Here is a 27486-nt window from a genome sequence, read left to right as displayed (position 1 = left end):
GTTGAGAGACCCTTGCCTAGTGACTCATCCCCTGCCTGCTGGGCCGTGCTGCAGCCAGCAGCCAGTGGGGGTCACCCACAGCCCACTGCCCAGCTCAGCAACCCGCAAGGAACCCCCCGCTATGTCACACTCTGATGTAGAGGTAACCCATCCCCTTCTGATGTAGAGGTAACCCATCCCCTGATGTAGAGGTAACCCATCCTCTTTAAGGTCCCTGCGAGGAGACGGGCGACGCGGTCACTGTGCAATGAGCTGGCCCAGTCACCAGGCTGGGTTGGTTGTGGGATTTCAATAGCCCTGGATTATTTCTGAACAGGAGTGTCTCACCAGCTCCCTTTGATTCCTCCGCCGTGGCTACCCCTCTTCCACCGCTGCTCAGCAGCCCCCGGCCTTCCCTTCACGTGCTCAACCCGCCGCATGAGCCTCGGTGCCAGCGCCAGCTCCGCGAGAGGCTGCTAGCGCAGGCCGGGCAGGGTGACGGAGAACCCTACGTCCTTAGGCCACGCTATGCCCACGAGTGGAAGGAGGCCATGTTCTCTGCGATACTGGTGGGGCTGTGAGGAACCCCTGGCTTGGGTGTCGGTGGGATACCAGCGTCGTGGACAGTCACCGGGGGACCGGCTGGCCTGGGAGCAGTGTGTATCAGCTCAGCAGTTGCTGCAGACGGTAGCCGCTCCTGAGCCCTTCCTCTCACGTCCTTTATTCATTCCCTTAGGGAGAAATCCAGCCCCACAGCAAGGGCCAGCAATGAGCATCACTGCAGTTCAGTGGGGTGAGGTTTTGTACCACGGCCTGGCTCAGCACAGGGGCAAATCCCCCCCCCCGACTGCGGGTCGAGGGCTGCTTGATGCACAGATGGAGGAATGTGGGATCGTTCGAGGGCCAGTCGACAGCGGCCAGGGCTGCCCTAGGAGGCCTCTTGGACAGCAGCGCCTCAGCCGGGCTGTGCCGGGGCCCTGCCTGTGGTTTCCTGGCACCAGGGCGGGAAGACAGGGCAGCGAGCCCCCTGGAGGAAGGGAGCGCAGGTGGGATCTGGAGGGAGAAAGTGGGCGTTGGGCTGGGGGGGTCATGCTGGGCAGAGGCTGGCAGGTCTTTTCTGAGCAGGGGGGCTCTCAGTGGAATGCCCCCGCCTCTGGAACCTGTCTGAGGCCAGAGGGACCAGGCAGCGGAGCAGCACCCCCAGGAGACGAACGAGCTGCCGCCAACGGGTTTCAAAGGCTTCCTTAGAGCCAAGACCTGCGCCAGATCCGGGCCTGAATGTGGAAAGACCCAGGCAGCCATGGGAGGGAACTGAAGGTGGGGAGATCACACCGTGGGGGGGGGGACACTCTTGCTCTCGCTCGTGTAGTCTGGAGAGGTGAGAACCGGTGGCCACAGAAGAGATTCAGACAGGGCGAGCGGCGAGCGATCCCAGCCGCTGACCCGGTGGCCGGAGGGGATTCGGGACGGGGCGAGCGGCGAGCGATCCCAGCCGCTGACCCGGTGGCCGGAGGGGATTCGGGACGGGGCGGGTGGCGAGCGATCCCAGCCGCTGACCCGGTGGCTGGAGGGGATTTGGGACGGGGCGAGCGGCGAGCGATCCCAGCCGCTGACCCGGTGGCCGGAGGGGATTCGGGACGGGGCGAGCGGCGAGCGATCCCAGCCGCTGACCCGGTGGCCGGAGGGGATTCGGGACGGGGCGAGCGGCGAGCGATCCCAGCCGCTGACCCGGTGGCCGGAGGGGATTCGGGACGGGGCGAGCGGCGAGAGATCCCAGCCGCTGACCCGGTGGCCGGAGGGGATTCGGGACGGGGCGAGCGGCGAGAGATCCCAGCCGCTGACCCGGTGGCCGGAGGGGATTCGGGACGGGGCGGGTGGCGAGCGATCCCAGCCGCTGACCCGGTGGCCGGAGGGGATTCGGGACGGGGCGAGCGGCGAGAGATCCCAGCCGCTGACCCGGTGGCCGGAGGGGATTCGGGACGGGGCGGGCGGCGAGAGATCCCAGCCACTGACCCGGTGGCCGGAGGGGATTCGGGACGGGGCGGGTGGCGAGCGATCCCAGCCGCTGACCCGGTGGCCGGAGGGGATTCGGGACGGGGCGGGTGGCGAGCGATCCCAGCCGCTGACCCGGTGGCCGGAGGGGATTCGGGACGGGGCGAGCGGCGAGCGATCCCAGCCGCTGACCCGGTGGCCGGAGGGGATTCGGGACGGGGCGAGCGGCGAGCGATCCCAGCCGCTGACCCGGTGGCCGGAGGGGATTCGGGACGGGGCGGGTGGCGAGCGATCCCAGCCGCTGACCCGGTGGCTGGAGGGGATTCGGGACGGGGCGGGCGGCGAGCGATCCCAGCCGCTGACCCGGTGGCCGGAGGGGATTCGGGACGGGGCGAGCGGCGAGAGATCCCAGCCGCTGACCCGGTGGCCGGAGGGGATTCGGGACGGGGCGAGCGGCGAGCGATCCCAGCCGCTGACCCGGTGGCCGGAGGGGATTCGGGACGGGGCGAGCGGCGAGCGATCCCAGCCGCTGACCCGGTGGCTGGAGGGGATTCGGGACGGGGCGGGCGGCGAGCGATCCCAGCCGCTGACCCGGTGGCCGGAGGGGATTCGGGACGGGGCGGGCGGCGAGCGATCCCAGCCACTGACCCGGTGGCCGGAGGGAATTCGGGATGGGGCAGGTGGCGACCGATCCCAGCCGCTGACCCGGTGGCCGGAGGGGAATTCGGGACGGGGCGAGCGGCGAGCGATCCCAGCCGCTGACCCGGTGGCCGGAGGGGATTCGGGACGGGGCGAGCGGCGAGCGATCCCAGCCGCTGACCCGGTGGCCGGAGGGGATTCGGGACGGGGTGAGCGGCGAGAGATCCCAGCTGCTGACCCGGTGGCCGGAGGGGATTCGGGACGGGGTGAGCGGCGAGAGATCCCAGCCGCTGACCCGGTGGCCGGAGGCGGCACAGGAAGGAGCAGTCGGTGGAGGAGCCGGGAGAGGATGTGTTGAGCCACCCGCGGCTGGGCACTGTTAGCGCCAACCCTTCGCTCCTAGAGCTGCTCCCGGCAGTTCTCCCCGTGCCCTGCCAGCTGCAGGGCCCAGCCCTTCGAAGGGCCAAGGGGCTCGCGGGGGAGCCCAGGGCCGGCACTGGCCCAGAGCGGGGGAGCCCAGGGCCGGCACTGGCCCAGAGCGGGGGAGCCCAGGGCCGGCACTGGCCCAGAGCGGGGGAGCCCAGAGCCGGCACTGGCCCAGAGCGGGGGAGCCCAGGGCCGGCACTGGCCCAGAGCGGGGGAGCCCAGGGCCGGCACTGGCCCAGAGCGGGGGAGCCCAGGGCCGGCACTGGCCCAGAGCGGGGGAGCCCAGAGCCGGCACTGGCCCAGAGCGGGGGAGCCCAGGGCTGGCACTGGCCCAGAGCGGGGGAGCCCAGAGCCGGCACTGGCCCAGAGCGGGGGAGCCCAGGGCCGGCACTGGCCCAGAGCGGGGGCCCTGGCGAGGCAGGGGTGAGTCGTTCAGCGGGTCAGCAAAGCCCTTTGGATCCTCCCTGGGCTGGGGCTGCAAAGGCCGCTCTGCCCGCTCCTCTCCCGCAGCGCAGGGGTGGCACGCTGGGCTGTGGGGCTCCGGGGGGGCCCAGGCCAGGCCTGCCACGTGGGGGAGAGCCCGAGTGAATGGGGCGCGGGCTCGCTGGCCGGGCGAACTTGGCTGATTCCCGAGGCCGGGGGCGGCAGGGACAGAGGAATCGCCCCCCCCCCCCCCAGTTCAGCCCCAGCAGCAGTTGCAATGACCCAACCCGGGCCTTTCCCGTTTGCACCCCGGGGGGGGCCAGGCACCTGCGCTGCTCCCGCCCCCGCCGGGCGGCCGAGTGGGGCGGGGCGGGGGCTATTGGGAAAGCAGGCGGGTAAACACACCGCGAGCCCGGCCGCTATAAAGGCAGCGCGCAGCCCGGCAGCCCCGCAGCGACCCGGCTCCGAGCGCAGCCCCCGACACAAGGATGCGGTTCGCGCCCCGCGCCGCCCTGGCCTGGGCGCTCCTGGGTAAGTGCCCCGGGCCCGGCCCCGCGGCGAGGGCGGGGGAGAGACCGGGCGGGGCGCGCGGGGGGCGCAGCTGGGTCAGCCCCGCGCCAGGGACCCCTGCCCCCCCCCAGCCTGCCCCGGCCCCGGCGACACCCACCGGGGCGCACCCCCGGCCGAGGAGAGCGGCGAGGGCCGGGCTGCGCTGCGTCTCCTGGGCAGTCCCGGGTCCTGCCCCGGCCGAGACCTCCCCCCTGCGCGGGGACCCTCCGAGAGCGCCCGGCCGGGACTCGGCTACGGGACAGCGGGCAGGCTCCGGCCGGTCTCCCCCGCCAGTCCCGGGTTCTGCCCAGCGGCTCTGCCCCCCCCCCCCAGTCCCGGGTTCTGCCCAGCGGCTCTGCCCCCCCCCCCAGTCCCGGGTTCTGCCCAGCGGCTCCTGACCCCCCCCCCAGTCCCGGGTTCTGCCCAGCGGCTCTGCCCCCCCCCCCAGTCCCGGGTTCTGCCCAGCGGCTCTGACCCCCCCCCAGTCCCGGGTTCTGCCCAGCGGCTCTGACCCCCCCCCAGTCCCGGGTTCTGCCCAGCGGCTCTGCCCCCCCCCAGTCCCGGGTTCTGCCCAGCGGCTCTGCCCCCCCCCAGTCCCGGGTTCTGCCCAGCGGCTCTGCCCCCCCCCCCAGTCCCGGGTTCTGCCCAGCGGCTCTGCCCCCCCCCCCCCAGTCCCGGGTTCTGCCCAGCGGCTCTGCCCCCCCCCCCCCAGTCCCGGGTTCTGCCCAGCGGCTCTGCCCCCCCCCCAGTCCCGGGTTCTGCCCAGCGGCTCTGTCCCCCCCCCCCCAGTCCCGGGTTCTGCCCAGCGGCTCTGCCCCCCCCCCCAGTCCCGGGTTCTGCCCAGCGGCTCTGCCCCCCCCCCCAGTCCCGGGTTCTGCCCAGCGGCTCTGACCCCCCCCCCCCAGTCCCGGGTTCTGCCCAGCGGCTCTGACCCCCCCCCCCCCAGTCCCGGGTTCTGCCCTGCGGTCCGGCTCTGACCCCCCCCCCCCAGTCCCGGGTTCTGCCCTGCGGTCCGGCTCTGACCCGCTGTCTTGCAAAGGGACACGTCCCGTCAGACGCCCCCAGACCCTGCCTGACAGCACGGGACATGCTCTCCCCAGAACCCCCGGGTGGCTTGGCGGGGTCTCCCAGAGGCTGTGACAATGGTCTGGTGTGAGGAGTGACTGTGACCCCGTCTCCTGCCCTTGCGGCCCCGCTCTCCGGGCTCCCGCTTCCCTTCGTGCCGGGGGCCGGCCACGCTCACGACGAACCGGCCCCTGTCCGTGTGCTAACCAGGCCACCTCCCTGACCGCGTCCCTCCCCTCCCCGGCCCCTGTCCCTGTGCTAACCAGGCCACCTCCCTGACCGCGTCCCTCCCCTCCCCGGCCCCTGTCCCTGTGCTAACCAGGCCACCTCCCTGACCGCGTCCCTCCCCTCCCCGGGCCCTGTCCCTGTGCTAACCAGGCCACCTCCCTGACCGCGTCCCTCCCCTCCCCGGCCCCTGTCCGTGTGCTAACCAGGCCACCTCCCTGACTGCGTCCCTCCCCCTCCCCGGCCCCTGTCCCTGTGCTAACCAGGCCACCTCCCTGACCGCGTCCCTCCCCTCCCCGGCCTCTGTCCCTGTGCTAACCAGGCCACCTCCCTGACCGCGTCCCTCCCCTCCCCTCCCCGGCCCCTGTCCCTGTGCTAACCAGGCCACCTCCCTGACCGCGTCCCTCCCCTCCCCGGGCCCTGTCCCTGTGCTAACCAGGCCACCTCCCTGACCGCGTCCCTCCCCTCCCCGGCCCCTGTCCCTGTGCTAACCAGGCCACCTCCCTGACCACATCCCTCCCCTCCCCTCCCCGGCCCCTGTCCCTGTGCTAACCAGGCCACCTCCCTGACCGCGTCCCTCCCCTCCCCTCCCCGGCCCCTGTCCCTGTGCTAACCAGGCCACCTCCCTGACCGCGTCCCTCCCCTCCCCGGCCCCTGTCCCTGTGCTAACCAGGCCACCTCCCTGACCGCGTCCCTCCCCTCCCCGGCCCCTGACCGTGTGCTAACCAGGCCACCTCCCTGACCGCGTCCCTCCCCTCCCCGGCCTCTGTCCCTGTGCTAACCAGGCCACCTCCCTGACCGCGTCCCTCCCCTCCCCTCCCCGGCCCCTGTCCCTGTGCTAACCAGGCCACCTCCCTGACCGCGTCCCTCCCCTCCCCTCCCCGGCCCCTGTCCCTGTGCTAACCAGGCCACCTCCCTGACCGCGTCCCTCCCCTCCCCGGGCCCTGTCCCTGTGCTAACCAGGACACCTCCCTGACCGCGTCCCTCCCCTCCCCGGCCCCTGTCCCTGTGCTAACCAGGCCACCTCCCTGACCGCGTCCCTCCCCTCCCCGGCCCCTGTCCCTGTGCTAACCAGGCCACCTCCCTGACCGCGTCCCTCCCCTCCCCGGCCCCTGTCCCTGTGCTAACCAGGACACCTCCCTGACCGCGTCTCTCCCCTCCCCGGGCCCTGTCCCTGTGCTAACCAGGCCACCTCCCTGACCGCGTCCCTCCCCTCCCCGGCCCCTGTCCCTGTGCTAACCAGGCCACCTCCCTGACCACATCCCTCCCCTCCCCGGCCCCTGTCCCTGTGCTAACCAGGCCACCTCCCTGACCGCGTCCCTCCCCTCCCCGGCCCCTGTCCCTGTGCTAACCAGGCCACCTCCCTGACTGCGTCCCTCCCCTCCCCGGCCCCTGTCCCTGTGCTAACCAGGCCACCTCCCTGACCGCGTCCCTCCCCTCCCCGGCCCCTGTCCCTGTGCTAACCAGGCCACCTCCCTGACCGCGTCCCTCCCCGGCCCCTGTCCCTGTGCTAACCAGGCCACCTCCCTGACCGCATCCCTCCCCTCCCCGGGCCCTGTCCCTGTGCTAACCAGGCCACCTCCCTGACCACATCCCTCCCCTCCCCGGCCCCTGTCCCTGTGCTAACCAGGCCACCTCCCTGACCGCATCCCTCCCCTCCCCGGGCCCTGTCCCTGTGCTAACCAGGCCACCTCCCTGACCACATCCCTCCCCTCCCCGGCCTCTGTCCCTGTGCTAACCAGGCCACCTCCCTGACCGTGTCCCTCCCCTCCCCGGGCCCTGTCCCTGTGCTAACCAGGCCACCTCCCTGACCACATCCCTCCCCTCCCCGGGCTCTGGGACTCGACTCAGCAGGGGCAGGAGCGAGGGGCACTTTAGACGAGGGACTCTCCAAAGGAAACCGGCCCGGCCTTTTCAGAGCCATCGGCCAAGGCGGAGGGCTGGGAAGAGGCCAGTGTGTCCAGCAATCCGGAGGGTTGGGAAGAGAGGCCGGTGTGTACAGCAATCCGGAGGGCTGGGAAGAGAGGCCGGTGTGTACAGCAATCCGGAGGGTTGGAAAGAGAGGCCGGTGTGTCCAGCAATCCGGAGGGCTGGGAAGAGAGGCCGGTGTGTCCAGCAATCCGGAGGGCTGGGAAGAGAGGCCGGTGTGTCCAGCAATCCGGAGGGCTGGGAAGAGAGGCCGGTGTGTCCAGCAATCCGGAGGGCTGGGAAGAGAGGCCGGTGTGTCCAGCAATCCGGAGGGCTGGGAAGAGAGGCCGGTGTGTCCAGCAATCCGGAGGGCTGGGAAGAGAGGCCGGTGTGTCCAGCAATCCGGAGGGCTGGGAAGAGAGGCCGGTGTGTCCAGCAATCCGGAGGGCTGGGAAGAGAGGCCGGTGTGTCCAGCAATCCGGAGGGCTGGGAAGAGAGGCCGGTGTGTCCAGCAATCCGGAGGGCTGGGAAGAGAGGCCGGTGTGTCCAGCAATCCGGAGGGCTGGGAAGAGAGGCCGGTGTGTCCAGCAATCCGGAGGGCTGGGAAGAGAGGCCGGTGTGTCCAGCAATCCGGAGGGCTGGGAAGAGAGGCCGGTGTGTCCAGCAATCCGGAGGGCTGGGAAGAGAGGCCGGTGTGTCCAGCAATCCGGAGGGCTGGGAAGAGAGGCCGGTGTGTACAGCAATCCTGCTCTCACTCACGCCACGGACACTTAACTCTGGGGGACAGAAGGTCGGTCGCACTTGGTCCCGTTTCTTCCTCACCTCGAACGAGGAGCCGTTGCCCCTAAGAGCACAAACCTGCATTTGACTCGGGGCGAGGAGGTTCCCCGAAATCTCCTGGGCATCAGTGGCCAGTCAGCACGAGCCGGCACATAGAAGTATCAGCCCCCCACACTCTGGGCCAAATCCGCCCGGCGGTCACTCCGTTAGAGGCATCGGGGAGAGTTTAGCCCTTTGCAGCCTCTTGACTCTAGATGTAAGGAACCAGCACACAGCACCCCCCAGCCTCAGGGTCCTGCCCCCCGGCATGGGCAGGGCATCTCGCAGGAGACCTACGCCTGGAGGGAGGGATGCTGGTTCTCTCTAGGGCTGAGGGTCATGAAACAGCTGCTTAGTGCTCTTGGCTTTCTCCACAGTGTTCTGCTCTGCTGAGTCCTCCGTCCGGTGGTGCACGATATCCGACCTGGAGCAGAGTAAGTGTGTGAAACTGAAGGAGAACATGGCCGACGTGACCCCGGCATTAGCCTGCGTGAAGAAAGCCAGCCACCTGGACTGCATAAGTGCCATTGCGGTAAGTCACCAGCAACAGAGCAGGCCCGGGGCTGGGTGGGACAGCTTGTCCTGCTGGGTCCATTTGCCTCCTCGGGGATGAAGGCTTCGCTCTCCTCTCAGGCTCTGATTTCCTTCCCTGGCTCCATGGGGACGGCAGCGCCTCGGCCGGGAAGGACCCAGAGAGAGGCTCGGTTCATTCATGCCCATGGCTTCTGGCCCCTGATGCCTGCACCCACCCCTGGTTTAACCCTCTTGTGTTTCAGGAGGATAATGCAGATGCCATCAGTCTGGATGGCGGTCACATCTTCGAAGCACACCTCGCCCCGTACAAACTGAAGCCGATCGTGGCTGAGGCCTACGGCACAGGAAAAGGTACGTTGGCCCTGGTGTTGACCGGACGCGGGTGGCACTTGGAGGAGCCGGGTGCGAGCCGGCAATACTTCGGTACGACTCCGGCAAAGTGGGAAGCACGAACGCCAGTCGAGTCAGGTGCTAACTTCTGTGCTGCTTCCGAACTGGGCCCGGCCTGGGCCAGCCTTCCCTGTGCGCAGCGGCCGCAGCCAGTGGTCGGTTTGCGCACGCTGAGAATCCAGCGCAACACGCCCGGGGAAAGCGGCAAGGGCCTGTCCTGCTCCCTGCCTCTTGGGTCCATCACGTGCTCCTCTGGGGCCAGCAGCACTGGCTCCGTCACTCCACCCACGCCGATCCCCTCTCCTTCCCCGCGACCAGACGGGCCTGCCCTAAGCCTCCTGCTTTCGGACTGGCCGGAGGCTTTGGCCTCTTCTGTGCGCCGTCTGGGTCGTGCTCCATCCCTTCCCAGTGACCCAGGCCGGCTCGAGTCCCTTTCCCGGAAGATGGTGGAGCCGTGCTAGAGCAGACGGACGTTAGCGCTTCCCCTGCGCCCCACAACCCCAGTCAACCAGGCGGCCATTGCTGCTGAGCCGCACTGGCAGGGCCTTTCACGGCGGGCCCGGAGAGCTCCAGGGAGCAGACGCTTTCCCTCCCCTGCCCGCCCCGGGCTGAGCTCGGCCCTGCAGGGGACAGAGGAGGCTACGGCAGGTGGTGCTGGTGGTTCTGTCCCAAAGCCTCCTCCCTCTCCGCACCGCCCCGCCATGGCACTCCATTGAGCTGCTGCGACCTGGCCTCTCGCGGGGCGGCGGGTACGTGGGGGGGGGCGCTGCATGGCCCCGCCCACGCTCCGCCCCTAGTGCCTGCTGGAGGTGCGCTGGGGGGCGGAGTGTTGCTGCCCCAGCACCCGCCCTGCTGCTGCTCCGAGGACGGGGAGGCCAGGCCTGGCCACGTGGCACGTCCTCCAACCTCCCCAGTGCTCCGTGTGGCCCGGCCCAACCCAGCCTCTCCAGCCCTGGAGCGTGGGGCAGGGCGCCTGGCCGAGCCCAGCCCAGCTCCTCCCTCCCCAGCGCTCCAGAGGGCGGGCTGGGCGTGGCTGGGCCGTGCAGCGCGCCCTCCGCTGGGGCCGGGAGGCTGTGGGAGCGTGCGCCTGCCCCCTCCCCTTCCCATGGGTGGAAGGGAGGAGCATGCACTGCCCCGCCTCCCAGGGGGCAGGGAAGGGGTGGGGCTTGCCTCCCCCTGCCCTGCCTTCATGCTCCTTGGGGATCACTAGGGCAGGGAGTCTCCGCAGGCCTGGAGTACGACCCGGGAGCCACGGCATGGCCGGGAAGCAGAGAGCAGGAGCCTGTTGGAAGGGTTGGAAGGTTCCTGCGCCTTAGTGACTGTCTGCCCCTGGCAGGCACAGGGGGAGCAAACCCCCAAGGCTTTCAGTTTACCTAGCGCGCCGGTGGAGAGCAGCAAGGGCCTGTCCTGCTCCCTGCCTCGTTTTCCTGCCTCTTGGGTCCATCACGTGCTCCCCTGGGGCCAGCAGCTGAGCTAAGCCAATGGGCAAATCCTCAAGCTCTGAGTCAACCACTAGCAGAGGCTAGAGAGCGACAGCACCCCGCAATCGGCAGTGTTGGGGGAGCCAGGGTGGCCTCAGGGTATGAGACCCACAGAGTGGCAGAGGGCGACTCTTTTATTGGACAGGCTGCTCCACTGGGGGGAGAGACATGCTCGCCAGCCACGCAGAGCTTGTCTTCGGTGTGTGTAGCTTGAAAGCGTGTCCCTTCCCCCAGCAGAAGTTGGGCCAATAAAAACATCCCCTCACTCACCCCGTCGCTCTAGCAACCTGGGGGGCAGTTGTTTCTTGGAGGACCAGGCAGAAGTGAGCCCACAGATGGGGCACCGGCTGAACAAGCCCAGCGAAGAGGGAAAGAAACAGACACGGGAGATGCAAGTTGCAGCAGCTGCGATCGGACCTGTAGTTCTGTGGCTCTGGAAGGAAAACGACAGTGCGTCTCCATTCCTGTCCCGCCAGCCCCACCCCACGCCCAGCTCTCTGCGTTCAGCACAGGGCTCTGTTTGGAAAGTCGGGCTGGCTTGATGCTGCGTAGAGTTCGGGCTGTAGGCCAGGCGACAGAATGGTTTTCAGAGGTCTGGTCGAGGGTGTAAAGGTACCAGGGTCGAGCGTGACTTTTGCCTCCTCTGCAATATTCGCTGTGGAGTGAATCGTACCAGACCCAGTTTAGAGTCCAGCCCTGCAAATCTGACTCCCCCACGGCGTCTCTGCGCGTGCGAGCCGCTCTCCTGCCATCGGAGGCTTATCACGAGGGTAAGAGCCGCTGGCTGTGGGGCACGCCCGTGATAAGTGGCCATCCGGCTAACTCCAGTCAAGCCAGACCACGTGTGGCGGTGCGTTGGGGTTTTCCCATCTCCTGCACCCCCGTAATGGCACGAAGAGACTCCCCCAGCCAGTAGAATAGAGGTGGTTTATTGCTTCTCCAGGATACAGCACAGATGGAATCTGGTTCCAGGGCAGTCCCTAAATTCCAGCCCCTTTCCCTAGGCTGTCTCCTCCATGCTCCCAGAGAGCAACCAACTCACTCACTTCCAGCCCTGCCCCCAGCCAGGGCTCCACTCCCCTTCTTCCCATTGTTCCGCTCCCTGGGAGATCACTGGTCAGACAGGTTCGAAGCCCCCTTGCATAATGACTCATCCCCTGGCCTGCTGGGCCGTGCTGCAGACAGTGGAGGTCACTCACAGCAACACTGCCCAGCACAGCAACCAGCAAGGTACCCCCACTACGTCACACCACGCCAGAGAGTTCTGGGCTAGCGAGGTTCAGCCTGTAGTAACAGCAGCACACTTGTATCAAATCCATTCACAGATGAGAGCCCTTAGGAAATACCGGTAATAAGAATTAGAGCATTTAACAGTCTGTTCTCTCCAACCACTACAATCCGATTGCTGTCGGCATGGCGACCGAGTCACACTGAACAGGAGAAAGGGGTCTGGAGTCTTGCTACATTGCCAGAGGTTTGAAAATGTTGGACTTGGCTTCCCAAAGCCAGGATCTGTGTGACTTGGGAGATGCCATTTCTGTTTGCTTGTTTCGTTGTACCAATGCTTGCCTGCTTTTTCTCCTCTCTCCCTTACAGACGCAACCACCAGCTACTACAGTGTGGCCGTAGTGAAGAAAGGAACCGCCTTCACCGTCAGGGACCTGCAAGGGAAGAAATCCTGCCACACAGGGCTGGACAGGTCTGCCGGCTGGGTGATTCCCATTGGGACCCTGGTGAAAAAGGCAATCTTACCCTGGGACAGAAAAACCCCCATAACCCACGGTGAGACGGGGAAGAGCTAAGTGAACATTAAGCTGGCCGTGGGGAGAACGGGGACTGAGTCATGTTGGGGGGGGGGGGGGGAAGGGAGCAAGCAACGGAACTTTTGGGGAACTCAGAAACCAACAGAACCATTCACACTTCCTAAGTGTCTCTTCTCCCTCCTCCGCCAGCAGTAAGGGCATTTCCACGACCGCTTCCTTGCCTTGGAATTAATCATCTTCTACACGGTGACACTCCAAAACCGCTGTTGTGCAGCCATTGAAATGGCTGCCCGTGTCCTACGCCATCCTGACACAAACCCGAGGAAGTGGATCGATAACTCCTCCACACACAGCCCCCTGCACTGCTGCCAGCCCACAGGCCAGACCCTTAACTCTGCCCCACGGGAGATGCCGACTTTCCAACCTCCCCTTAACCAAAGCACCCCTCCCAAAGTCATCTGACTACAGACAGTCTGCACATCCCCTCTCTGCCACATGGCTGTCCCCTCCAAACAGCCCACACGCCTACACCAAGTCTCCTTGCTGGGAGAGGGTCGTATGGCAAAGGATGAACCTGCCAGTAACTACTACCTGTCTTTTTCCATAGCTGTGGCCCAGTTTTTCTCAGCCTCCTGCGTCCCTGGTGCCCCCGCAAATGAACCAAATCTGTGCGCCTTATGCCGTGGGTCATGTTCCCGTACTGGGCCTTATTCTGGATATTCTGGAGCCTTTCAGTGAGTGAAAGTTATTTTTCTCTGGTCCTATTTGTCCCTCCCCTCCCACCGCCTCCGTTTTCACTGTGTCGAGGGACAGCTGGGCTGTAACTAGGGGGTCTCCTGACATTGCTACAGTTGTAATTGGGGGGGGGGGGATCTCCTGGGTTTCTGTTGCACAATGGAAGACGCACCCCTACTCCCACGTTGAGCATGCAACTTATGAAGGCTCCTAGCTCCTACAAACAGATAGTGAGTGGCCAGATATTGAGCTGTAAGTTACACATGGCAGTCCAGAGAAGGAATGGTAAATATCAGTTAATTGAATAGTCAATTAACCTCATGAATTCTTATCGGTTAGTTGACTATAGTCCCCAGGCAGCCTGTGTGTGTGTGTGTGTGTGTGTGTGGGTGCCTGTGTGTGTGTGTGTGTGTGTGTGTGTGTGTGGGTGTGTGTGTGAGAGAGACGGGCTGCCTGCCCATTTACTGGTGGGGGGGAAATGTGTGTAGTCTATAGTATTAACCTATAAGCTTTTGCTCATCGGTTAATCTACTCCACTATTACATCCCGGCTGTGTCTAGACTGGCCAGTTTTTCCAGAAAATCAGCCGCTTTTCCGGAAAAACTTGCCAGCTGTCTACACTGGCCGCTTGAATTTCCACAAAAGCACTGACATCCTACTGTAAGAAATCAGTGCTTCCTGCGGAAATACCATGCTGCTCCCATTCGGGCAAAAGTCCCTTTTGCGCAAAGCTTTTGCGCAAAAGGGCCAGTGTAGACAGCTCAGATTTGTTTTCCGCGAAAAAGCCCCGATGGTGAAAATGGCAATTGGGGCTTTTTTGCGGAAAAGCGCGTCTTTGCGGAAAAGCATCCCCGCCAATCTAAAGTGCTTTTGTGGAAAAGCGTTTGTGCCAATCTAGATGCTCTTTTCCGAAAATGCTTTTAACGGAAAACTTTTCCGTTAAAAGCATTTCCGGAAAATCATGCCAGTCTAGACGTAGCCCCCTAGTACAGAGAACTACCATTGGACTACTCCTGATGATTTTCATTGTGCAATTCCTCTCTGCCTTTGCATTTCGTTTCCTGAGCCATGCGGCGTTTTGGGGAGACAAACTCTCACGCAGCTGAGGCTTGCATCCAAGGTGGCTGTCTGAAACATATAGGGATGACCTGAGATGAACAGCAAGCACAGTGTTTCACTGTCGTCCTTCCCCTTCTGCTTTATTTCCTCCTTCCAGGTGTCTGAAAGACGGAGCCGGAGAAGTCAGCTTTGTCAAGCACACAACTGTTGAAGGTAGGCAGGTCCCATATCACTACTTTCTGGTCAGGGCTTTCACTGGGACGCTGTCCTCGAATTCTGTCTGCATTGCACCTGCCTTCATTTTTCTCCCGGTTTATCCCGAGTCTCTTTTTCCTTGGGCTCTCAGCGGGACCACGTTCTGTATGCTATGGGCCTGACTGCTAAATAATCAGCAGAGAAATTAGATTTCACCTCTAGGGCTTGTCTACAACTGGCACGTTTTGTCACCAAAACCTGCCTTTTGGCAACAAAACAGTGAGCGTGTTTACACTGCAATGCAACTTTTGTCAGGAAAACACCCACTTCTGGTGACAAAAAACTTCCAGCCCTGCAAGAAACTTTTGTTTTTTCCTTTCCCTTTATTGTCACCAAAGAGTAGGGTGGACTCTGCAATTTGTTTTGCGGAGAGAACTGGCTTCCGCCCCAGGATCCCACCATGCCTGCCCTGGTGGCTGTGCTCAGTGTTTTGTGAGCTCTGCTGCCCTGCAGGCATGTGTCTTTCTCCTTTCAAAGCTCTGGGAAGAGTCTGACAGCTGAGTGAGCTGGTCTGTTTCGGAACAAACAAAGAACAAATCATTGGAGTGCTCCTGTTCTGCCCTGCTAGGAACACAGCAGCAGGCAGGCAGTTGCTAGAGGTGAAGGGCTGGAGAGACGGCTGTGCTGCTCTGGCATTCCTTAGCATGGGGAACTCCCAGGGCTATGAGGAAATCCCAAGAAGTACAGGGATCTGCTCTGCCCTCCCCCACGCTGCACTGCGGGATGCTTCCCCACAATGCTTTGCTCTGTCATCGGGGTGCTAGCCATGTGGCCAGGAAATGTCGACAATGGGAGGTAGAAAAAACGATTTGACCGTTTTTTCCCTTTGGGCAACTTTTGCCTGTCGGCAGCACTTTTGTCACCAAACCTTCCCAGTGCGTAGAACCTGGGACGATGCCAACTCTTCCTACAGCGAGGGGGGAATGCGTGTGCCGGAAGTCGTCGCCCTTCTGGTTCTCATTCAGGGACAAAATCAGTGGGGAGTTTCCTGAAATGGGAATTCCTGCAAGCCCCTTTCCTTCTCGGTGCTGTTGTAACCTGGGCTCTCCCGTCCCTCACAGAAAATGACCCAAGCGGGAAAGACGATTACGAGCTGCTGTGTGAAGATGGCAGCCGGAAGCCGGTCGACCAGTATGAGACGTGTTACTGGAGCAGAGTCGCAGCTCATGCCATCGTGACGCGGAGCACCGCTGAGCGGGCCGATGACATCTGGAGCTTCCTCTCTGAGGCCCAGGTATTGGCTTCCTCTCTTCTGGGCCCCCCTTCAGCTCTCCGGTACCCCTCCTTTGTGTGCTCGCTCCACTTTTCCCACCCCGCCCCCCCTCGGGATGCCCTGACCTCGTCTCCCCTGCGCAGGCCAGGTACGGCAAGGGCACCAAAGGCGACTTCCAGCTCTTCGGCTGGCCTACCGGGAAGGACCTGCTCTTTAAGGACATCGCTACCGGTTTCGTCCGCCTCCCTGCGAAGATGGATGCCCAGCTCTACCTGGGCTACAACTACTGGACCGACATTCAGAGTCTCAGGCCCGGTGAGCCGGGGGTGGGTGGCCATGACATGCGGAAGTGGGGGAGGCTCCGGTAGGAGGCTGCGGCCTCGCGCCGCTTCTCTCCGGTGGTTCTGAGCGGGTGCGGGTGCGGGCGAGAGCTGGCCACGGCAGGCGGGCTCGGGGAGCTGGCGCTGCCGCCGCCGGAGCCAGTTCGTGGACTTTCTCTTGGCCCAGGGATCGGACGCCAGGGCCATGGAGCTGCCTTGCCAGTCACGAGCCGCGTTTCCTTCTGTCCTGGGGCTACTCGCCAGCTACGTACGGGCTGGGACTGGGCAGGCACCTCCCGACCCCTTTCCCCTGGGAGGGGCAGTGTAGTGTCTTGGTGCTGCCCAGCCTGTGGCCCAGCAAGGGGTCCGGGAGCACAGCCCCTGGTCCGCGAGAGGCAGGGAGCTGCTCAGCAGCACTGGGGCTGGGCCGTAAGTGCCGTGTAACACAGGGATCCCTGACCCTCCAGTAATGGGGTGAGGATGGTGAGGCGGGGACACACTGTTCTAACTACCAGCCCTGCCATTGGTCTTAGGGGTTTCCCGGGACACTTGCTGCCCTTTGGCCTGGCTGTGGCCATGTCACCTTTCCCACCGCACTGGGCCTCGCTCCCTCCCCTGGGCTGCCCTAGAGTGACAGACACACAGACACGCTGGCGCTGGGCACCCTGCCTCTGCGCCGCGGCTGGGAGAACCCCCCTCCTCGGATTCAGGGGGTCACCCCAGGCCTGTTTGGGACCTGCCTGCAGCGGGCGCCGATTCCCGCAGTCTGCTGCCGAGCTAGGGACAGGCCAAGAATCCGTCTCAAACATTTGGAGAGTCAAAGAGTAAATCTGTCTGGGAGCCCGGGGCAGCTTTCTCGCCTTGATTAGGAGCTCACAATGATTTACCATCGGTTTGCTGTCAGCCACCCCCACGGTGCTGCTCGTGGAAAACACCTCACAGCAGAATCGTGGGCCATTTGGATTGGACGGCTGGGGCTTGAACAAAACCCAAAACCAAACCAAAAGAAAGCGTCTCGGGCTGAGACAAACCGTTTCCATGCAAGTTACAGGCAGGCTTGGAAGAGTTCCTTTGAAAATGCCAAACAAAATGTGTAGGCGTCTCTGGCTTTTGATTCTGTTTTGGTGTGAGAGGTGACACTGGTAACGAACGCGACTCGACCCGCGTCACAAATGCTTTCTGCCCCCCCAAAACGGCATTTTTTAAAAGCAAATAAACTGCTCAGCTATGAAACTGCACCCGACTCAAGTCCCGAGCCGGGAGGCCGGGGGGAGCTGAGGAGAACGCTCGGCTCTCCCACGGCACCTCCAGTGCTTAGCGACCCATGAAGCCAGGGGCCGGATTCTGAGTTGGCCTAAATGAGCAGAGCTCAAGTGAAAGCAAAGTGGAGCGAAGGCAAATGGCAGAGTCTGTCTCTTGCTCCGTGCCCTGCTGAGTGAGAACCAGACCCAGCCAATTGACCTGAGGAGCGAGCCCAGCATCTGTCGAGCAGCAGGGAGCATGTGTGCGCCGTGACGCTGCTGACGGAAGCCTTGCCCTCCCCAGAATCCGTTATCTGGGGGCTTCCAGGGCTAGCCGAGCTTTTGGCTTATTCCGTCAACCTCTGATTTCCCTAGACACCCCCGAGCCGTCCGGGAAGGTGAAGTGGTGCACCGTGAGTAAGCACGAGAAGGAGAAGTGTGACGAATGGAGCGCCGTGAGCGGCGGGAGCGTGGACTGCGCCGTGGAAAGCACCACGGAAGATTGCATTGCCAAGATAATGGTACGGGCTTTTCCTGTGCCCACTGCTCGCTGCGGGCCCCTGTCGGCTCGGGGAGCCGTTTCCTGGCCCTGTCTCTGGGCAGCGCTAGTTGGGAACGTGCCAGTGAAACCATTTTTCACTGGAACGGGCCAGTTCGCTGGAACGGAGACTTGGCGCAGAAAAGGGCCAGTTCTGACAAGTTTCTTAACTTGACACTTTTTTTTGACGTTTACAAAGTGACTGATGGTTTCATCTGGACAGGTTCTGAATTCTCGTCGTCTGAGTCCAAGCCGAGCTGCCTGTAGCACGGCCCTCGCTTCCACGACAGCACCTTGGCCAGGGCCTCGGCTCCGGCCGGGCAGGCTGAATGAAAGCGGCTTCGCTTCCTCGCTGATGAGTTGTTTTCCTTGCAGAAAGGCGAAGCGGATGCCATGTCCCTGGACGGAGGCCAAGTCTACACGGCCGGCGTGTGCGGCTTAGTGCCAGTCATGGAAGAGTACTACGGGGGTGAGTGGGCGCAAGCCGCTGTCAGAGGGGAACGCACTTTGAACTGTGATCCGCCAGAGGCCCCGATTCTGGTCACAAGTAGCTTGAGCCGGGGCGGGGGGAGGGGCTTTAATCTCTGGATGTCGCAGGCTGATTTGGGCAGGAGCGGTTCTGGGTGTAATCCAGAGTGGCCCCTACTGGCTGGAGCAGGGTAGTGGAGTCACACTGCTCCCCTCTCCCCCCAGGGGCTGTGCGGAGGGCTGCCTCCACTCAATGCCAGGGTGGTCCCAGGTGGCTCTCTGGCTCAGCAGTGCAGATGTGGGGGCTGTCTGGGACCCCCGTAAAGGCCAATGGCACCTGGCGACCCTAGGGCTTTGTCTACACTTCAGTGTCGAGCACAGCTGCTTTAATCGAAATGCACGGCCACAGCTGGGAGCACAGGCGCCACGTGGGGGCGCATGCAGGGCGTGTGCACCGCCCCGACACCCGCTCCCAAAGTGGCCGGCAGGAGGGCTGGTGCCTGCGGGAGGAGTCCGCACTGCGCCCCTCCTCTGCTCGCCGGCAGCGGCGGTGGGGAAGCACAGGCTGGGGGGCTGCTCTGGGGAGTGCTGGGAAGAGGCAGGTGGGACAGAACAAGGTGGAGGGGAGAGGCGGGGGCTGGGGTCTCCCCTCCTTCACCTGCCAGGTGTCGCCGAGCTCGGTGGAAACAGCGTCTCCCAGGGGAGTAGCTCCCAGCGCTCCTGCCTGGTTCACACTACGGTCCCGTCCTGCATGCGATGTGGGGGTGGCTGTTCACATGCCTGAGCCGAGCCAACACTGCAGACTTAACCTTTGTCACCACCACGAAGCCACGGGCTCTGAGCCACTAGCGCCAGTCTGGCTACCGAGCAGCTGCCCCAGAAGGGGATCCTTCATTCTGCCAATACGACAGATATTGGACCAGCTGCTCTCTCCCCTCCGTATTCAGGCTTCTCCAGAAAGTAACTTGCCCCCTCGCCTCAGTCTTTCCAGAGCGAGCGCCATACACCACGCCGGGGACACCTGCTTGTAGCATTACCTGCCACTGAATCTCCCCCTTTCCCATTGCAGATGACATGACACGATGCCAGAAAGAAAGCGAACCCACAGGTAATTACCAGGCACAGAGGAGCAGAAGCTAAAATCCTGACCTAGGGTAAACTCAACCAGTGACTCAGTCAAGAACCAGCAAGCTCAGGGTTAGGAATGAGCGGGCGATGTTCACCGCAAAGGGGGCGGCTGGGGCCAGTGTACTTAGGAATGGTTTGGTGCACAGATCCAGTGGCAAAGGGAGACGTTATCTCGACTGAGGCGCACAAGGAGGGAACGACACAAACGATCAACCCACCCTAGTTAATCTGACCCCAGGACTGCACATCAAAGACAACAGAAAAGCAAGGCCAAGAGCGTACGTCCTGGGGGGAACAAGTGAAACTACCCAAAGAATAGTGATAGAAATGTAGCCGTGTTAGTCTGGGGTAGCTGAAGCAAAATGCAGGACAATGTAGCACTTTAAAGACTAACAAGATGGTTTATTAGATGATGAGCTTTCGTGGGCCAGACCCACTTCCTCAGATCAAATAGTGGAAGAAAATAGTCACAACCATATATACCAAAGGATACAATTAAAAAAAAATGAACACATATGAAAAGGACAAATCACATTTCAGAACAGGAGGGGGATGGGGGGGGGGAGGAAGGAAGGTAAGTGTCTGTGAATTGATGATATTAGAGGTGGGGAGAGTGGGATGTCTGTGAGCTAATGGTATTAGAGGTGATAATTGGGGAAGCTATCTTGGTAATGGGTAAGATAGTTTGAGTGTTTGTTCATTCCTTCCCGGAGAGTGTTGAATTTTTCATGTTAAAACTTCCACTATTTTTCTTCCACTATTTGATCTGAGGAAGTGGGTCTGGCCCACGAAAGCTCATCATCTAATAAACCATCTCGTTAGTCTTTAAAGTGCTACATTGTCCTGCATTTTGCTTTACCCAAGGAATGGGGGCAGGAGGAGACTGACCCCGGGGTGTAACATTGCCCACCTGGCCAGGTGGATTGTGCTGAACTTTTGGTGTCTTCCTCCCGCTGCGTTGGCTGGGCCAGAGGGGCTGAGCCGGCACCTGGTAGTTCTCTAGTTCGAGTGGCGAAGGTTCAAACTTTGAATGCTGAAGGTCTTCGGTTTAAACTGGGCTGCTGGCCGGAGGAGGTGGAATCGTTAGAGGAGCCTCGTCTGCCGAGGGAACCCAAGTTCTCTAGAGGGCTGGACTTCCTGGGCCTCGCAGAAACCCCTCGAGGGGGCTGGGCACCCCCAGGAATTGCTAACGGCAGCCAGTGGTTGCACCAGTAGCACTGCCGGCTGCTGCCTGTCCGTGAGCTGCGTGGCATGTGCCTGCCGGGCCAGCCCAGCCCCTAGAGACAAATGGCGCCACTAGCCCCCTGGCGTATGGGCCAGCCCCAAGGCCCACAGAACTGGAGAGGAGTCTCCCCGCGGGGCCCGGCGGGGCAGCAGCAGCCCTCGTGCGGTGCCGGTTGTGGGGTACGCAGGGCCGTGAAGCCTGGCCAGGCCTCGCAGCAGCACGGACCCTACATGGTGGCGGTTTCTGAGGAAAACCATCTTCCCTCTGTCGTTTCATGGCGCATGGGCCGCTCGCACTGAACGGAGGGGAGAGGAACAGCCCCCCCCCCCCAGGCTTTGCACCTGGAAAGAGGCGAGCCCGCGCTCAGACTCGTGCCTGGGGTTCCTCAGCACCGACACGTCCGGGCCAGTTCCTGCGCCCTTCCCCCCAGGGGAGCATGTGGCCTGAGAGGGACCAGAAGCTGAAGGCTGTGGTGGGGAGCTGGGGGCTTAGCCCATGGAGAGTGGGGGCATCAGTGTCTGTCTGAGCTGGGGCTTCGCCCTTAGCACAGGGGTGCAGGTGTGGCCCTGTGACTGCCCCACACCACATCGCGCTGCCCCGAGCGGCAGAGACCGTCTATATGGGGCGCCGACAGGCCAACCAGTTCACCAGGATGGTCCCCGGGGACAGGAGGCCTGGGATGCAGCACTAGAAAACGGGTCAGCAGGAACAGTTCCCCAAACAGAGACAGGCTGATCTCGTAGCTGAGGGCACGACTGGATGCTGTATCCCTGGCCGTGACACAGAATTCCTGGGTGGCCGTGGGCAAATCATTTAGTGACCCCAGACCTCAGGTTAAACAGTGGGAAGAATAATACGGGAGAGGTGTTGTGGGCCAAATGCGTCACACCTGCAAACCTTCCTGTGTCCTGGCGTGACAGGTGGAATAGGAGAGCGCAGGATTCTTGCGAGTCCCTGAGTTTGTAGAGCAGGGGAGGGGCGAAAAGAATTCTAGCACTTTCGGTGTCAGTCCCGGTTCAGGGTCATCTCTCCGCCTGCAATTCCTTTTCCTTCTTCTCTGTGACAGAAACGTATTACGCCGTGGCTGTGGTGAAGAAATCCGACGCCACCCTCACCTGGGACAACCTGAAGGGGAAGAAGTCCTGTCATACGGGTGTAGGAAGGACGGCCGGCTGGAACGTCCCCATGGGTTTGATTAACAAAAAAACCCCGAACTGTACATTTGGTGAGTCCGCTTGCGTCCCCACTTCTCGCAGCGCGCCTGGCGCACGCACAACAGCTCTTCCTGCAGCTCTTTTCCAGCCTGAGAGTGTCTGGTGACTCGCGGGGGCGGGCTGGGCCCTAGCCAGAGGGAAATGCTGCTTTGCTCAAGGTTTCTAGGAGATGGACTTGAGTATTTCTTACCCTGGTGGAGCAGCAGCCGGATGTGGCTAAGAGACTCGCAATGTGAAACGAGCAATGGTGGCTTGTCCCAATGACGAGCCCAGCTAGTGTTCAAACCACAGGATGAAATCGACAAGGGCTTGGGCAGAAATTGCCTTGTGAGCTGGCCACAGCTGCCTGCTGCAGGGTTTCTTGTGCTGTCCTCCAGAGCGTTGGTCCCAGCTATGGCTGGAGAGAGCAACACAAATACTCTGTCCTTGGCTTTGAGTCTCCTGCTGAAACTGGTGCACGCACACGATTTTCTGCCCCATGCCTGAGATTTCTTGCTGTCTGCTTCACTGTCTGTAACCTCCCTTTGAATCCGTGCAGCACAGAATCCGACGGTATTTTAAAAAGACCCAGCCTTCAATCTAAGGAAATATTGCCTGGGCCTTTTCTTTCCAACCCATTGAAATTACTCCATGGCCTGATGCTGAGTCCCGTGGAGTGTCTCGCTAAGGGGTAGAGGAAAGCGAGCGCCAGAGAGGAAATACACAACCGCTGCTCTCTGTTCCTCCGGGCAGATCACTACTTCCTGGAAAGCTGCGCTCCCGGCTCTGCACCGGAATCGCCGCTCTGCAAGCTGTGTGTGGGGGACCGTAAGAATTTTCCAGTAAATTACATGTGTGCGGCCAACAGCAACGAGCAATACTATGGATACACTGGAGCCTTCCGGTAGGTGACTCCAATACAGCGCACCTGAGAATCCCTGCCTTCTCCTCACTCCGCTTTCCTCCTCCCTCTCGGCCCCGTGGGGCAGACGCCATCTTTCTGCTCCCAGCTGCCTGCAAACCCCATCAGCCCCGCTCCTGGTGCGTGCTCGTTTTGGTGTCCGCACCCCCTCTGAGGCTAGCGCTATGGAAGCGTACGGCCAGGGTCCTCACCCTGGAAACGCCCCCCTGGGGTCGGGGGGTGGCGAATGGAGTCGTGCGACCACAAAGCAAACGAATGAAGAGCAACGACAGCACGCACGTTCCTTACGCCCCGGACACAGCTCTCCTCTGGTCCTGAGAGGGGCGGTGGGGGAACGCAGGCGGGGCTCCGCTGGGGACAAGGCTACCGCGTCCAAACACCAGTAACTCCCGCTTGTCTCCCTCTCTCGGTGTCTGACAGGTGCCTGGTTGAGAAGGGGGACGTGGCCTTTGTCAAGCACACGACTGTCAGTGAGAACACCGATGGTACGCAGCTATCGCACCTGCGTCAGACTCCATCAGGGACCTGTGGCACAGCCAGGCTGGCTGGAAAGGTCTAGGCGCTAGAATGCTGGGGGGGGGGGGGGAGGGAATAATTTTTGCAGGGAGAGAGGCACCGAATGAATTTTGCTATGAGGTCACGGGCTGGCTCCCCCCCAGACTAGGCTCCCCCCCAGAGTTGTCTGGGGCCAGAGGCTTTGAATTAAACACACAGTAAAGGGTTCACAGCTACTGCGTTGCTGCAGCTTTTAAAAGGCTCTCGGCTCCGGCCCCTACCAAGGTCACGCCGCAAGTGTGAGCTGTTTAAGTAGGATCCTGCTCCCTGAGCCAGTGCCTGGGAATTCAGTGGTACGGGCAGCAGGCCAGACATAGAAAACGGCCGCATGCAGTCCGCGGGCTGGGGCGAAGTGTGGGGTGGGCTGGATCCCGCCCTGGGTCGCACCTTGCCCAGCTCTGGCCTAGATCTCTCCATGAGCTCAAACTAGAACAGGCTGTGGGTGGGGGAGACCCCGCCGCTGAGGGTCTCGCAGCACTGCTCCCCTCCTCCTCCTCGCCCCTGTGCTCTATGGCCCCAAGCCAAAGCCAGCTAAGTCCGTGGGAATCTTCCGTCGCCTTCGCTGGGCTTCGGATCGGGTGCCAGGAGGGCAAAGCCTCGGGCTCTGTGCAGGGACACAGCCGTGCAGATGTGGGTGGCACAAACACTAGGGCTGGCTTCCCGCCGCGGGGGCCGGTCATTCCAGTCTAAGGCCCGAGTCCTGGCGTCGGGGAGGGGACGAAGCCCGCTCTCGCTGAGGCCAGTCTTAGCCCTTCCTGGCTCGGACTTCACAACCCCCGCCAGGCTCGCTCCCCGAGGCAGGCTGGTCCCAGGGCTGTCTCCCTCCTTCTCTGGCCACAGGATCAACCCCACCTTCCCCTCAACAGCCTCATGCAGGGTTGTGGCTCCTGCCAGAGTCTGCAGGCCTGAGAATCCAATACTCATTTCCCCAACCCTTGGCGAGGCGCTCCAAGCCAGCCTAGGGGATTTAGACACTTCCTCTAGCTGAATGCATGTGACTAGGAGATGTGTGAACAAACCCTCCAGATTGCCCGGACGGTCTCCCGTATGCCGGCCTCCTGCTGCGCTCTGCTCCCTACATCTCCTAGACACGTGCATGTCTCAAACACAAGCGCATGCGGCCATTCCCACCGAACCCACACTCGGAGCAAAGCCTGCAGCTGGCAAACCGCTCCCCCTCCTCCTCCTGCCAGGACACAATACCGCCGACTGGGCGCAAAAGCTGAGAAGCGAGCGGTTCGAGTTACTGTGCCCGGATGGGCGGCGTGCCCCCCCTGCTGATTACAAGACTTGCTACCTGGCTCAAGTTCCTTCCCATGCTGTGGTCACACGCGAAGACAAAGCGTCTGCTGTCCGCCGCATGCTAGTAAACCAACAGGTCGGTGCGGGGGCAGAGTTGATTCCGCTTGTTCTTATCTCCCCGACTTAGCGCTTAGAGGGGGCAAGTGGCATAACAGAGCACGTCAACCTTTCGCTCAGTTTCAGCTTCTTTCCATGTGTGGCTTCGCGTTGGGGTGTTCCCGTCCCCTGCACCCCCGTAATGGCACGGACAGACTCCCCCAGCCGGTAGAACAGAGGGAGTTTATTGCTTCTCCAGGACACAGCACAGCACAGATGGAATCTGGTTCCAGGGCAGGCCTAGGATGCCTCAGCCCCCCTTGAAATGGGGGAGACTGGGCCCCTAAATTCCAGCCTGTTGCCTAGGCTGCTTCCTCCATGATCTCAGACAGAAACTAACCAACTCTCCTCCAGCCCTGCCCCCCAGCCAGGGGCGGCATCCCTCTTCCTTTGTTCCTCTCCCTTGGGGGTAGCTGGTCAGACAGGTTTGGAGCCCCCTTTGCATAATGACTCACCCCCTGCCCTGCTGGGCCGTGCTACAGACAGCAGAGGTCACTCACAACCCACTGCCCAGCATAGCCACCAGCAAGTTACCCCCCACTACGTCACACCGTGTTCTGTCTCCGCTCCTGGAAAGCTGAATGCACAAATAGCGTTTCATGCTGCTGGAGGAAAAGCAGAGGGGGATCAGGTCCTTCCTCTTGTGCTGGCAGATTCCTGGTACACAACAGGAATCACCCTGTGGGCATCTCTGCCCACCTTCACTTGAGCTACAAAGCAATCGAGGGAGACTGGAGAATCCAGCCCTCGGCAAGAGGGAAATACGTATTTTGAGATCTCTCTTTCTAGAGGTCCAAAACTGATTAAGATCAGTCATCTACTGAGACACAGCTTCAGACTGCAGTCCTGGCTCTCTGCATTCGGGCTTTCTATCTTGCCCATCACCATGGTATCTGAGGTCTTTCCAGGTAAAACTGCCTGGCGAGATCCCTGCTGGATTTTTGTGGATTCTCCTCCCATCCCTGTTCTTTTGGATGCTCAGGCAAATATTTTTGTCTTAAATTGTTCTACTGATGGCGAGAGAACTATCTCCAGCTTTGTACCATACTGATGATCTGACTTTGCTCTCATCTGCTATAGCCACTTACCCCTTTACTCCTGTATTTCAGGGATTGTTCGGAAGCAATGGCAGTCAGAAAGATATCTTCCAGATGTTTCAGTCTGACACCAAGGACCTTTTGTTCAAGGATTCCACCAAGTGCCTGATTCAACTCCCCAGTGGAATAAACTATAAAGAGTTCCTGAGACAAGAATATTTTGATTCTGTCTCTAGTTTAAGTCAGTGCTCACCATCAGGTAACTAACAAACTTCAGAGGAGACACGGATGAACTGCATCTCTCTGCTTGGTAGACATGAAGATCATGGGGTTTCAGAGAGTCATGTCTGTCACTGCCCAGTCGGAAAGGACTTATGAAGATACCTTTTAAAAACAAGGAGGAGTCCTGTGATGCCTTTAAAGGCTAACAGATTTATTTGGGGAGAAGCTTTTGTGGGCAAAAACCAGTTTAACCAGAAAATAAAACTGGCTTTTGCCCATGAAAGCTTATGCCCAAATACATCTGCTGGTCTTTATGGGTACATCTACGCAGCAGAGTTATTTTGGAATAAGGTCCGTTATTCCAAAATAACGTTATGCGCAGTCTACATAAGAAGCCCATTATTTTGAAATAAATTCGAAATAACAGGCTTCTTAATCTGATTTCCTGTAAACTCGTTGTACAAGGATTAAGGAAATCAGCCCTGTTCTGTGGAAGCTATGTCTTAGGAGTAGAGACAGCAAGTTCATTTTTCCCATCCATTTGGTTCTTGGCTTCTCCTCTGAGACTGCTCCCGAGAAGGCAAATCAGAGGACAAGCCAAGAGTGGAAGGTGGGTTCTGTGATGTGGACTTGCGTGCACTACAAATCTAGCCTGAGATCACCGGTTTGACACGCTTAGTGAATGGTAGCGACTCTGGGGCTTGAAGGACCTGGCACAGGTTGAACTGGTGCCCTAGAATCCTCTTTCTAGTCCCTCTTACTCGTCTAGTCCACTGGCCACTAAAATGATAAAGTGTATTCCCCGAGTGGCGGATCGAGTTGAAAACTGCTGTGAGAGCTCCCGCCAGCCCGCGCGCCTACCCCGATACCTTGGGGAACATACCGCCACAGTTGCTTTGCACACCCCGCCCCATTCCAAACCCGTCAGGCTGGGTTAGGAGAGATGGAACACGCTGTGCATGTAAACCTGGGGGGGAGAGAGAGTTACTTTAGCAGAACCTGGGCTGGGAGGAGGTGAGGTGTGTTTGTTTTCTGGTTAAACAAGCTGCCAGCAACGTCTGAACCTGCCTGTTCTCTTCCCCTTACAGAACTCCTCCAGGTCTGCAAATTCAGCGACTTGACGACCTTGGCTTAGCGGGAGCCACCAGGAAAACCTAGAAGCTTCATTCCTTGTAGCCTTCTCTGCACCAAACTGTAGCTAGCCGAGTCCCTCTGCGGCTGTCTCTTCCCTCCTCCCTCTCCAAGAGGAGTCCAGCCTGTTCTCGTGACTTTTACAACTCCCTGCTGCCACCGGAGCAGCAAATAAAATCTGAGTCTAACCACGGGTTTGCTGTGATTTGAGCTATTCTTTGGCATTTGCAGAATCCCAGCTATCACTGAATGCCATCGCACACACAGCCCAGCCCAGCACAGCACAGCCCAGCCTCCCAGGGCTGCATGGATTTACTTTTCAGGGCGTATGGTCAGGCCTGCCCCATAGGGCGGTGGTGCAAAGGGGGCAATTGCACTGGGACCTGGTGATTCAAAAGAGCCCGGGGTTTCTGGCTGCCACCACTGCTCCTGCACTGAGCCCTTTAAATTGCCACTGGAGCGCTGCGTCACGGCTCCGGCCAGCTCTATGGGCTGGGGGCCCTCAGCTTTACCCCTTCCCGGAGCAGTGACCTGGGCCCTCCTCCCCCACACCTTGCCAGGCGCCCCCGTGTATGGCGTGCCTCTCACAGTCCTTTGGAAGCACTCCAGGGTGTCTGTACAGATGCGATGGAAATACAAAGCATAGTACGTCC

General features: G+C 61.4%; 1 protein-coding gene across 1 annotated transcript; it reads left to right on the top strand.

The window, feature by feature from the left end:
- Nucleotides 1-3833: 3833 nt before the first annotated feature.
- On the top strand, nt 3834-27026 carry TF (transferrin). The gene is made up of 17 exons (XM_075937213.2): nt 3834-3990; nt 8403-8557; nt 8802-8910; nt 12027-12212; nt 12801-12927; nt 14145-14200; nt 15304-15476; nt 15599-15770; nt 17392-17537; nt 17930-18023; nt 19092-19130; nt 21442-21600; nt 22322-22472; nt 22911-22975; nt 24239-24423; nt 25553-25739; nt 26791-27026. The coding sequence occupies exons 1-17, from the start codon at nt 3948-3950 to the stop codon at nt 26835-26837; spliced, it is 2094 nt and encodes a 697-aa protein (XP_075793328.2). The 5' UTR covers nt 3834-3947; the 3' UTR covers nt 26838-27026.
- The last annotated feature ends 460 nt before the right edge of the window (nt 27027-27486 follow it).

The sequence above is a fragment of the Pelodiscus sinensis genome, chromosome 10 (genome assembly GCF_052426305.1).
Source record: "Pelodiscus sinensis isolate ZL-2025 chromosome 10, ASM5242630v1, whole genome shotgun sequence".
Classification (NCBI taxonomy): Eukaryota; Metazoa; Chordata; order Testudines; family Trionychidae; genus Pelodiscus; species Pelodiscus sinensis.
Note: the sequence above shows the minus strand (reverse complement) of the source record. Positions and strands in the feature narration are given on the sequence as shown.

What these genes read in the sequence shown, in the direction of transcription:
- TF (XM_075937213.2), top strand. Translation starts at nt 3,948, where the DNA reads ATGCGGTTCGCGCCCCGCGCCGCCCTGGCCTGGGCGCTCCTGG. An exon ending in GGATATTCTGGAGCCTTTCA is followed by an intron (nt 12,928 to 14,144) that starts GTGAGTGAAAGT and finishes TCCTCCTTCCAG; the next exon opens with GTGTCTGAAAGACGGAGCCG. An exon ending in GCATGCTAGTAAACCAACAG is followed by an intron (nt 24,424 to 25,552) that starts GTCGGTGCGGGG and finishes CCTGTATTTCAG; the next exon opens with GGATTGTTCGGAAGCAATGG.